Source organism: Thunnus albacares, chromosome 5 (genome assembly GCF_914725855.1).
Source record: "Thunnus albacares chromosome 5, fThuAlb1.1, whole genome shotgun sequence".
In the NCBI taxonomy this organism is placed as follows: domain Eukaryota; kingdom Metazoa; phylum Chordata; class Actinopteri; order Scombriformes; family Scombridae; genus Thunnus; species Thunnus albacares.
In genome coordinates this window covers 8,380,142-8,392,944 of record NC_058110.1, presented here as the reverse complement: position 1 = coordinate 8,392,944, position 12,803 = coordinate 8,380,142, and the positions used below count along the sequence as shown (strand labels likewise).

The window sequence follows — 12,803 nt, the reverse complement described above, 5'->3', positions numbered from 1 at the left end:
ACACTTACAGGATACTGGATGGTGTTGTAATCAGAGGATTTGTCACCAAGCTTACGGCAACACCATTTGGGTGTGGGTGTAAATAGAACCCTGGTGAGAACAGGATGGCTTACAGATGACAGACGGTAGACCTCCAGATGTGTGTTAACACACACACACAAACACGGTAAATAATTTCATGCAGCAGGGTAGAGGTGGCTGATTCAACACAAGGTTATGGATAATAACTGCCAAATGTGAATGAGGTGCAAGTGAGGAAACACCTTGAAATTAAAACACCTGTAACAAAGGTAACGACAGCCGTTTAGCACAGTCCAGGTCTCTCTTTACAGAAGACAGACTAAAGCTAATCAGCAAGGCAGACAGCTGAAATCCATCATTTAGATTTATAACAGTACCAAATCTCTCAGTCATTAAGAGACATGGCGTATGCATTTCAGAATTTGTAGTATTAGATAACATGGACACAGCAGCCAGACCCCCACGCCCTGCCTTATCCGACCTCTCCCTTCCTGTGCAGCAGCGATGGATATCACTGTCTAACAACCACACATAAGATGGTTACAGTAATGCTATCAAACAACATCCTGCTGCTTTCTGGAATCAATCTCAACAAGGAATTAAGTTTGTCCAGCATTTCTCTGGAACTGTCATAAATCATGTTTTTTCATAAAATCCATGGAATATTTCAAGGATGTCTCTCCAAAAGGAGATAAACATTAGAAAAATTAGATGCTCTGGTAGGATGACTGCTGCCTTTTAGTGACTCAACTTATCTACTGAACCTCTTGCACCATTTAAAATATCTACAGCAAATAAGGGAATGCAAATACCCACAGTAGCCTGGCTCTGTGCAAAGTTAATAAGATCGGCCTACCAGCAGCTCTATATTTCACCAATTAACATCTTATCTCTTCTGTTTAATCCATGCAAGGTGTAAAAACATGTGAAAGTCACAGTTTTAACCAGTTGTAGCTTCATATTAAACGTACAGATGTGAGAGTAGTATTGATCTTCTCATCTAACTCTCTGCAATACGTGTGTTTTCCAAAATGTTAACTATTCCCTTTAATTACTCAATTAATCATAATGAAACATACTGCTAGAAGACAGTATGTTCTCCTTCACTGGAAGCCTTTCAAGACAAAAAACAAAACAAAACAAAAACTACTAATATCTATCTTCCTTCATATCAAACATACTGTACAAAGAATAATACAGTATGTCCAGAAGCAAACCAACATGTAAACCCCAAGCAAGGATAAAATCACAAGGTGCACTGTAAAGCCTGATAACCTATTTAACTTTTTTTTATTGCGTTTTCTTTTTCAAAGCCACCCTTTCATTCCTGAACTCATCCTGAGGGCTCTCCTCTCTTCAGATAAAAGACAAGAGAACGGAGGGATGCTGGTGGAATGAGCCTCGTCTTTGCCACATGCCTTCGCCCTTGGCTTTCTCTCCTTCGCCCGCTGCCTGCCAAGGCTCCCTGCCTCACCCTCTACCCCCTCTTCACCACTCTGGCCATGGCTGGCATTCTCCCCCTCTGCATCCCTCTGTCTATTCATTACACCATCCCTCCATCAATGACCCTTTCACTCAGGCAGCAGGGTGGGGTTTGAGCGAGGAATGCAACGGAGCTGCCTTCATATTAGCAGAGATCTCGAGACTTCTGCCCTCATGGTGTCACCGTCATGGGTCTTTTCACACCTCGCTGTGTGAATAGCTATGTACTTAATCACACAACTGAGAAAAGAACTTCTATATTATTCCTACTGTCCAGTACAGTCACATCGATATTTATGAGCACGGATCTCCCAGGAGCTGTTTCATTAAGCAAGATTAGTGGGTCAGTATTTGGACTTAACCCTGAATTAGAGGGGTCATGGTGGTGGCTGGAGATGACTGCACATTTAACCTGCTCCACAGCACGTAATGTTCACATTGTTGACTTCAAATATTTTAAATTAATACAGTAATTGATAGTGATTGATTTATTTTATATTATGTTGTGATAATGTTATGACATTTATATTTTATGCAATACGTTGCCCTATATTTCTATCACCACAACCTTAGAAAAGATGACAATAGAAATACTTCAGCCTCTTGGTGACAAGATAATATTATTTAAATGACAACTATGTTCATATATTATCTATGTATTTATGGCTAACAAGTAGCATTACCTTTCACTATTATGTCTTACATTCCTCATATTTATCCAGTTGTTCTTTGTGAGATAAAATCATAAATGTTTCCTTCCCATAGTTACCACTTCTGCAGTCAAGTTAAAACATTTTGGCAGCATTATGTTTACATAACCTCAAAGTGTTCCCAGTTTCCTTTATCATTTATTATTCGAGTGTTTTGACCTTTGCTTCATAAGATCAGATCACTGATCTGACTTAATGGGTCCATGTGAATGCATTTCATTCCTAGTTTGTACCACAGTTTCACACAAAACAATAGACCTATAGATGAGATAGTACTTTCAATACTTCCCATGATCATATCACAATTGATTTTCTTCTTCTAGTTTTTTTTTTTTTGAGTGTTCTCAGAAGGGGCAGGGCTGAGGTTGATCCTTACCTTGGCCTCGCATTTCCTGTGGGTGGCCGTCTTGCATACTAAGAGGAATGTGAAGAGGGAAGGAAGGAGGACAGAAAAAAAGAAAAACAAAAATTCAGTACTGTCACAGCTGCATTGTCCTGTTACTTATATTGGCGTTAAAACTAAATCTGAAGTAATGAGATCAACCTGCCAACTATAATCTCTATTTTCACTGAACGCCAGGTTAGACATCACGATCCAAGGAAAATATTGGTATCATTCCGTTGTATTACTATATGAGTCTCTCCCCATCCCACATGTTTGTCTGATATTCTAAAGGGAAACACACGACTGGTGCAGGTGTATGTCAGCACTCCAGAGAAACAGCTATTTTGTCTATTTTGACTACTTCTTTTGTTGGAATAACACATCCAGTGGGGTCAATTGGATGATTCCTCCATCCTTTGTCACATCATCCTACATGCTGCTGGCTGCCTTTTCTAAGTGAACATATGCTGGACATACTGGTCTACCAGAGTCTCTCCGCTGTGAGTGACCGAACTCTAACACATGATCATACAACATTTACCTCTGCAGAAGGAGCCTACGTTGTCGACGTTCTGGCGACACACGCTGCACTGCCGCTTCTTCTTGAAGGTCTTTTCCTTAAAGATATGGGGCTCTCCCTTCCCCGCCTGCTCACACACACACACACACACACACACAAAGAAAAATGAGATTTACACTCAGTTAGAAATTGGATACGGGACTAGACGTGGTTAATTCAGTATGCGGAGCTGCATGCTCTCAGGAACACTGAGAGAATCCTTGTTTGACCTTGTTTGATCATCCAAGAGGTTGACTTGGCAAACGTTACATTTCATTTGTTAACCGGCCACGCTTCAATCTGACAGGATGAAAACAAGACACACAAAGTGGTTCGACTGCTCCGACTCCTTCCAAGAAAAGACAGAAAGTAAGAAAGTAGATAATGCTTGAGTTGGCGAACTGTAATAATGACAGGAGCTTAGACCTGTCAGCTCTAACCGGTATGTATGACAGACCAGGGTGCATAGTAATGTGTGTGTGTGTGTGTGTGTGTGTGTGTGTGCATGCATGCTACATTCATTCTCTACTGATGTTGCCTGTTTAACTTTTGTTCTGGTTGTGTAACTCTCTTCCAGTAATAATCCTTGTGGTTCCCTCCCATACCCCACTATAATCCTTAGTATGTGTGTGTGTGTGTGTGTGTGTGTGTGTGTGTGTGTGTGTGAAGGTTTGGGAAAGAGAAAAAAGGTGCACATGCATTAGTCTAATTCTTAAAAGTCAGCAAGAGAAGTTGAAGGCAAAAGAAGTCTCACCACTTTTTTTCTTTCTTATATCCATGTGTGTCACTATGTGTGTTTTAGTGTGTACATCAGTGTCCATGTGTGTTACTTCATATGGTAGCCATTCCCGCCCAGTGCCTCTTTGTTTCCCAACATGGGATCAGATCCGCAGATGACTGGGCCTGACGTGACTCCGCTGAGGCTTTGAACATGAGAACGCTAACGACCACTGGCTAAGTACGGGGGTTGCTTAGCATGTTTTCATGCATGGATACGTAGCGGGAGAGGGAGGAGGGGGAAAACAGGCAATGTCATGCTGAGAGGCGGCACACGTATTCTGGAAACAGGCTGCAGACAAAAAGGGTTTCTCTCAGTACATTTGGCTGCATGTGTTCATCTAAATGCAAATATGACCATAAACACACACGTCAACGTCATCACCCACAAAGAAACAGCAGCTATATGTGAGAAAGGGATCGTGCTGCTGAGGCTAGTCTGTCCGACTGCGTTTCCATAGTTTTGGATAATTAAACTGATACATACACATAAAGGGGTTTTTGTTTCCTCTGTGTGTGCTTTTCCTCCTTGGTAACAAAGAAATGGGGCTGTTTGCACACTTTTTCCATTATCCTGCTGCTCTGACTGTGTGCTAGGGACTGGACAGTGTTTGGACAGCTGCCTGCCTGGCATTACCCTCTGCCAGCCATGTTCAGTGGCTCCAGTACAAGTGTACTGTGACCGCAGCAGCCTGGACGGTGGAGGTGGACCAGGTGGGTGGTGCTGGGGCTGGTGTCTGTGATGTAATATGGTGTGGTTGGGAGATTGACGTCCCTCTTTAAGAGTGTGTAGTCATTGCTTTTGGAATTTTTTTTTTATGTTGGGGTTTTCATTTGACTCAATATGACTTGCATTATTCTCATTTACGCAACTTTTCTGCAGTAACAAACCAAAATCTCTGTAGGCTTCATTAAAGTTTTATGTTATGTTATCTTGATCCTGTTTTGATGAATCCTTCATTTGGCAGTTCTCCTCTCTTACTCCAAGTCCGCCCTCTCCTGAACCCCAAACACAACAAATGCTCCTCATGACTAGTTTAGCTACCTCATGTATTCTTTGCTCATTAGCTCTGCCTTGACATTCATTGTCTGGTGACCAAGCATGTTAAAGAGCTCGACACAAACAGTCACAAAAGAAAACCAAGCTTCATCTTACAAACTTCTTCATGTACTTGTGGATATAGTCTGTAGTGTGTCCTCATTCTCATCTATGAACTTGTGCAATAATCTCTGTGTGTGCAAGCACTGGGCCCACGGTGAGTTTAAAAAAGTAACCAGTTACTGTCAGCTAAACCGCGTTGGTGATGTGGGCTGAGAGATAAACACATACAGAAGAGGAGAAGCTGGCAGCTTTCTTCCTGTTTCAGACACAATCAAAACCGCTATATAGTCCAACCACACGCAATCATGGTGAGACAGTCCTACACGACTCCGCTACGGAGAGCTGTAAGGTCCCGTATGGATTGACACCAATACAAGCTGCTGCTCCCTGGTTCATGTGAGGGAACAGGAAGGTAAATCTCCACTGACGTAGATAAAACCACTTTATATTTCATGCAACTGACATCATCTGGTGGCGTAGGGGTGAAGGCGCCAACCATGAGCCGCAGTGTCCCCATTTGGCGTCCAGCAGGGGATCTTTGCATGTCATCCCTCGTCTCTCTTTCCCCTCATTTCCTGTCACTACTTGGCTGTCCAATAAAGTACTCAAAAAATAAAATACTCAAAAGATAGTTGCTAAGAGAAGTGGCAAGTTACTTTTCTGTATAAAACGCAACAACCATGGAAACCACTTATTACTCAGGGTGACATATTAGCCAAGTGCTTAGAGTGATTACTGAGTTTTCCAAAAGTTTCAGGTTTGATCTCTCAAAAAACCATATCCAGAAATATTCCTGGAAACAAATACAGTATCAAAAATGTAAAATGTAAATGCTATAACTGGAATAAATAGATAGAAGTCTAACACTTTAAAAAGTATTCACTGTTTCAGCAAACATGCCTTGTAATGATCTCCTTGAGGTTCAAACTTCATTCTTGACCTTGGAAACAGCAGCTGAGAAAACAATCTCACTTCAAGGTCCATTTAGTAGAACAAACTCATCTTTTATAGCAACATGGACAAGAAGTCCTTCTAGTTCTCTGAAAAATGGAAATTTGAACATCTACAATTTCATGACGACTGAGCAAGCTCCATCTGCTGATGAAGATCATGTGATATCATCAAAAGCTCCAGAACAGCTTCTTAACGGAGGTTGAGGTGAGATATGTAATAGTCTCTGTGAAAAGGGACCATTATCTCAACTGTAAGGTTGAGTGTTGTTAAGATTCGCACATTTACTGCTATCATTGCTTGGAAGCATATTCTATTCAAACCAGAGCTGTCACAGCTTTTCTGCCATTTTTGTAGTTTCTCGCATTAAGACCTACAGCAGGTAATGGATACATTTTTCAACTTTTGGAATGCTTTATGCAAACTAACACAGGCTACAACACAATCTTCTGTACGCCGTGGAAAATGAGTTAAAGGATTCAAAGACTACACTCTCCACTGGACAAGTTCAATAACAGCCAATAATAAAACCTGTAACTAGCTGTTCAAATGCATAAATAAGTGTGTTAGCCATATGTGCATGGAAATACCGTTCTTTGGAAAATGCTACGTTAGCAAGCTAAGCTAGCCACTTGGCCTTACAAAAAATGATGTAATATGAAATAACTAAACAAAAGCCTTTGACTGGCCAAGCTACTCCGCTCATTGTGCAGGGTGGTACGGTTGCAGTTTCCAATGAGATGCTCAGTGCTCTGCCATCTTTGTTTGAGTAATTTCAACATAATTTCAATTAGTTTGCTGCCATAAAGGGCAACAAAATATGTAACTGACTGAAATATGAATTTCAGTTTTAACAGTGACCTTTTTTTTAATCCATTTAAAAGACTGCAACTGCCACTACACTGGTAGAAAAAGAGGTGCATTTTAATATTCACATTTTTAACTATTTATACAGTATTTAACATTAATATACGTAATTACGCTAAGTAAGAAAAACAAAGGTCCCTTTCAGAGCAATTGTTAGTTTTGCAGTTTGGAACCTTCCAGGTATTGATCCTGTATTATTGGGAGACTTCCAGGACAAGTGCACACTATGCAAACTGAGTCCAGTGCCAAATCTATCGGCACACTCCAGTCAGCTCAACCTGGGAGTCCAGCAGAGGAAACCACAGTGAAGCAGGTTTACAACTTCAAGGATTAGGAACAGAGGAAGAAGAAAACAGCTGGTAGAGTGAGAGTATGAGCACTGCAAACAACCTGTGATGCTGGGCCTGGTCCCCAGGATAGTAATTACTGTCACCACTGTAATGGATAAAAAACATCTTCCTCTGGTAAAACATGTGTTATTCAGTACTGTCTATGAGCAAATAAAGAAGCTGTTACTGGTTAGATCATTTCTGCTGCCGGAGAGAAATGAGCTGAAGATCAGATGAGAATTTAAAATTTTAAAAAAACATTTGTCTTGTTTAGCAGGAAAATGGAAAAATCAATTTATTCACTCACACTATAGATGGACGTTTCCACAATCACACAGGTTAATCAAACTGAATCCATCTCTCATCACTCATAGTTAGTGATGGACAAACCTGCACAAGCAAACAGTACATGTGACCATTTAAACTACACAACCTCCGCCAGCTGGGACCTGCCTAAATTTCCACAGTAGTGACACTAGATGTAAACAGCTACCTGAAACCTGAGAAAGAAAACTCTCCACACACACAGACACACACACACACACACACACTCACGTGCTGATGCGTATCCCTGCAGACAGTCAGTGGAAACCGACAGCCTTCCCTTCCCTTTCCTCTTCCCGTCCCCGTGTCCTCCCGTGTACCAGGACAGACCCCACCTCTTCTACATCTGCTACGCACAAGAAGGTCCTTTTTCTAATATTTTTAGCCTTCTGGCAGAAAAAGGAACCAGAAGTTTCTGGAGTCAAAGAGATGCTTTCTAACCAGAAATCCCCCCCCCCCACCCCCCTTCCTCACTGCACGTCTGCCAGCCGTCACAGAACAGTAGCTGGATTGAATGAGGGAGGGGTTGGATACATGTACAAGAGATGCACACAGAAGCAGAGGTTTATGCATACAAATGTAAAAACAAATACACAGAAAGCCATTCGTGCACACACACACACACACACACACACACACACACATTCAAATCCCTGGAAACTCTCTTGCTCCTTCCTTCTTGTTTCTTTCTAAAAATAGTCTTGATATTTAGACAATGATGGGCATTGTGTGGGAGTGGTATATTACAGACTACAGGACTGGACACTGTGACCTCAGCTTCAGCTGCAGATGGTCAGTGAGGGCACACATTGAAAGTACCCTTAAGGGAAAGACTTTTTACTGATTTTACCATTACAAGAACTCTGTGCTGGTCAGTTATAACGGGACTTTGTCTTTAGATCTTTTGATTGTTATTTGCAGTGCAAGCAGAGCCATTTTGCTGTGTGACGCGTTTGCAATGGCAGGTGTTTCACGGTCTGCTCTGCTGTGAAGTACTGGAAGAAATGCTTGGTTTTTGAACATTATTTGATCACGCCTAACCTATTTTGTACGTCAAATTAATCTACTTTCATTTAAATTTGATTCGCTTTTGCACCATAACAACACTTTTTTTTCTTATTCCATCACTGGCACGGTTGGCCCTTTCACTGACAAAGAACTAGGGCTGCAACTAAGAAATATTTTCTTTATAGATTACTCTATAAATCTAACAATTGTTCGGTCTTTAAAATGTCAGAAAATAGGCCGGTGAAAAGTGCCCCAATATCCAAGGTGACAAGACAAAGAAAAGCAGCAAATGCTCACAACAGAGAAGCTGGAACCGAGGAATGTTTGGCATTTTTGCTTGAAAAATGACTTGAAGAATTCTTTGATCATCAAAATAGTTGCTGAATAATTTTCTTTAAACTGACTAACCGAATAACTGTTTCAGCTCGATAATGAATAGATGGGAACCATTTGTCGGGTCAAATCCCATCTGGTGTGCAAATGGTGTGAGTGCAAAGCAGGTTTTCCCATTGACATTCACCGACTGAGTCGACTGCAATAAGGGGAAAATTCTTATGCTCTTGAAGGAATTTACACACTTGACCCTCAGTTTCAATGGAAATGCCCCCGAGGCTCTATTTCTGTGAGGGGAAATTTAATGTCTATCAGCACTGGACTTTATCTTCAAAAGACAACAACCTCAAATTGTTAATTTTGTGTTGGTTGCTAATTATAGTAGTTGTATGTTGGTTTTACACACGTACACATTCATGGGTGTGTTTGGGACTTCTTGTGTATGTGTACTTAAATCCCACCCTCCATTGAGAGTATCTCACATGGGCCGGTATCTGGGTTCCTGCATCATTTGTTGGTATCAAGGCCAGCATGTGTGTTAATACATGTAAGTGTGTGTGTGTGTATGTGTGCGTGTGTGTCCAAAGGGTGGGACAGGCAGTGGAGGGAACAGAGACTGCCTGTTCCCGAGGTGAGGTCAGTGCGCCGCCATGATACACTTCCGTTCCCTCGGACTTCTGCTGCAAACACACACACACACACACACACAAACACACACACAAACATTTACACACAAACACACACACACACACACACACAGAAAGGTCTTATTGCTCCAGCGTCACCACCAAAACCCCCTCCTGCAGTTGTTCATATTTACTGGCAAACCATCTGTTTCGCCTCAAAATGTACTGGGAAGTGGCCCCAGTAAGAGGATGACATCATCCGGGGGTCATGATTAAGTGATGGTTAAACACGTGAGTTAAGACCAGATCTCATCAGACCTACTCATGCCTCTGCTGGAATAGGTGTGAATCAATTGCGTCCGTCGCGTTTTAATGCTGCAGGATTTTCCAGGTGAGGGTGAATAGCTGCTACTGTAGATGTGAACTCAGTGTAACTGCATCTGGCACATGGGAATGTGAACCAGCCTCTGTTTAAGCCTCTTGGCTTGGCAGTGAAGAGGGGGTCTCCCATGCAAGCGAACACAGCCCTCCTGTGCCATTTATGGGCCGTCAAACTTCTCAGTTACACCCAATAAATGCAAATATAGATACTGTACACTGAACACAACAACAGTATTGTACTGTTAGTCACTGAGCATCTCCAAAGGAGGAGCGGGTATACAGGAAGTGCCTTGCTCAAAGGCAACAGAAGTTTTTCTTGGAGGATCATTACTCATTTTTATTTCCTTCCTAGGTTTTCCCAGAGAGTCTGTTTTTTTTTTCACCACAAGTTCCCAATCTGATGAAAACACAGGCTGACCATATGCATTAAATATGGTTTACATAGGATGAACTTTGCTAATGACCACGCTGTTATCAGTAAAGGAAAGGTTGGAGAGGTTGGACAATGTTATCTTGTTGTTAATCCATAACTGTTTTCCTCATGTTGCAAAGCAGGATAGGAGCTCTGACAAGGGATCATGATATGGAGCCAACACTAATTGGCCAGTGTATGAACCACGCAACAGTCATTAGTCAGTGTTGGCATGCAAAAAAACACACAAACAGTATGACGTGTGCACTACCACATTAAGCACCCACTTATGACTTTTGTTCACAGCATCCTTTTAGTCAACTTGTAATTTTAATGTGCCTTTAGGAAAATTTCACAACACACACACTCCCCCTCCTCTCTCTCTCTCTCTCTCTCTCTCACACACACACACACACACTCAACCCCAGCTTGTCATCACAATCTGTCAAGGCTGGACGTAACAAATTGCAATCTCTTGTGTAATGTAAACCAACTTTTCTAAAGTCACTCCTTTTTAACCAAATTAAACTTTAAATAAACTATTTGAGCACATTTTATATTGCAAAACGTAAACTTCAGCTCCCCATTACAGTAAAGACTGGTCGACATAAGTGATGAGATAAGTCAATGGCAGCTGAGTCTCCAGCTCTTCTCCTTGACCTTGACCAATTTAGATATACAGCTGGGTATAAACTGACTGAAAGTTCGTGAAAAAAAAATAGAAAAATCATCTCCATCTCATGCTAAAAACTACATTCATTCCGAATACTTGTAACCTATAAATAAGTTAGGCCATGCACCTTATATGCAATTACACATTAATTAAAGCACCACTTGTAGCGTCAAAACCGTGCACGCACTCTGACACCATTAGTGACGCGTTTTTTTTTTCTTCCTTCGACATGACTTTGCGACATTAACAATAACTGACTGGCGCTGACGCAGTAACAGCAGGGATGGAGGGGGCCGCTTAATGCATCATATGACCCCATTCAGAACATTTTATGTCAGTTTAATGAAGTGCGACGCATCAAGCCACTTCTCAGAGCACAGCAACAAGTCCCTGAAAGTTTCTAATGAAACCACTATACTTAAAGCACAGAGGATAAAATGTAAATGTGTGCTCTTCATGGAGGATAGTGTAAGTAAACATACGGCCAGGTGCGGCACAGGTCATGTAAAATCTCTTATTGAACAGCACAGATACAGCAGCCTGTCTTCGTGCTAGGGAGCCGCCTCCAAAAATCTGGTACTGTGTAAGTTTTTAATACCAGCCTGAGGTGGTCAAACATTAAAAGATTTGACAGAGTGGAGAGCGTTCACGGCCGAAACTTAACGTCATGTTAAAGTTCACACAGAAAACAGTCACATTCACAAAGTGCGCAACTGCACAGCCACCACATGCGCATAAAAACACCAACATACATCCAAAAATCCTTCATACAGACTCTAAATACTGACTAAATTAATCTAAGACAAACAATATCAAACCCTAACTCTCTCTCTAGACTAACGATACTTTATGATCTTACCTTGTTCATTTTCCCGCTACTCATATTCCCTGGATTAAAAGTTGCCTCTCATTCTGAGGAAAGCCATCAATAACATGGCCTGCGACTATGAGATAACTTGTTTTCTTTACTCCGGTCCACCCTCCGTGCTGGAGCTGCGGGGCGGAGCCACACGCAGCTAGAAGCATGTGGGGAGTACTATTACTAGATATTCGACCACTGATTGGTCGACTTCTGGAGGGGAGCGTGAGGATACCCGATCCGGATTGGCTGAATTAATGACTATAATTCCTAAAGGACCCACCAGTATAATTGAGGTGATCGATCACGAATGCTCGTCACCCTTCATGGTATTTATTCCATCACATATGCTGCCTGTACAGTAGGCTATTTATACATTGATTTCTGATATGTCAGTGGTTCCCTCCAGACATGTTTTAAGACATATTCAAACAAGAAAATAAACTTAGTTCCCATATCAAAGTTTATATTCTTAAAGGTATATCTACTCTGTTTATACCGTTAAACAAATCTGTATTTTTCATTTGAAATGTTTAAAAGCTTGATACAAAATGTCTCCTACTCCATTGTCAGTGTATGTGCACTGGAGGCACATACATCATATGTAAAGACATTTTTTAGTAGAGGGGGACTTTAAAAAAGTAAATAGAAAAAACATTTTAATAATTGTAATTTAATAGCCACGTTATAGAATCACTTGAATCACTTTACACGAAGCAGTTCACATTTAAAAAGTCCATTCCATATTGTATGGTAGGTGGACCTAAGGTATAGTAGGTGGGTCATAAGGGGGTTGCTTATAGCATTTGGAATCTGAACATGTAAATAAATGTGTAAAAATGTAGCACACACATGCATGTATTGAGGCATCTTAATTATGAGCCCCATATGCTTGAGGTGATGTGGGCCCCCTCTTCTCTTCATTTCATCCTCCAACAAACCTTTATTAAATGTGACAGACATGTCACATTTTAGTCAGGACACCAGAGTTCCTACCTGAGTGT

The 12,803-nt window shown here is 41.3% G+C and overlaps 1 protein-coding gene across 6 annotated transcripts in view; it reads right to left on the bottom strand.

Annotated features, from left to right (window-relative positions):
* Window positions 1-12,803, bottom strand: part of tns2a (tensin 2a) — a 53,966-nt gene that overhangs the window by 35,173 nt on the left and 5,990 nt on the right. For 5 of the 6 annotated variants that reach the window (XM_044352279.1, XM_044352273.1, XM_044352274.1 and 2 more), the window contains exons 2-3: window positions 3,140-3,245; window positions 2,590-2,627 (exon numbers count right to left, since the gene is read on the bottom strand). In XM_044352279.1, coding sequence (XP_044208214.1) covers window positions 2,590-2,627; window positions 3,140-3,245 — 144 coding nt within the window. Of the gene's footprint in view, window positions 1-2,589; window positions 2,628-3,139; window positions 3,246-11,799; window positions 11,912-12,803 lie in introns of those variants that run through there. The other variant, XM_044352278.1, reaches the window with a different exon arrangement.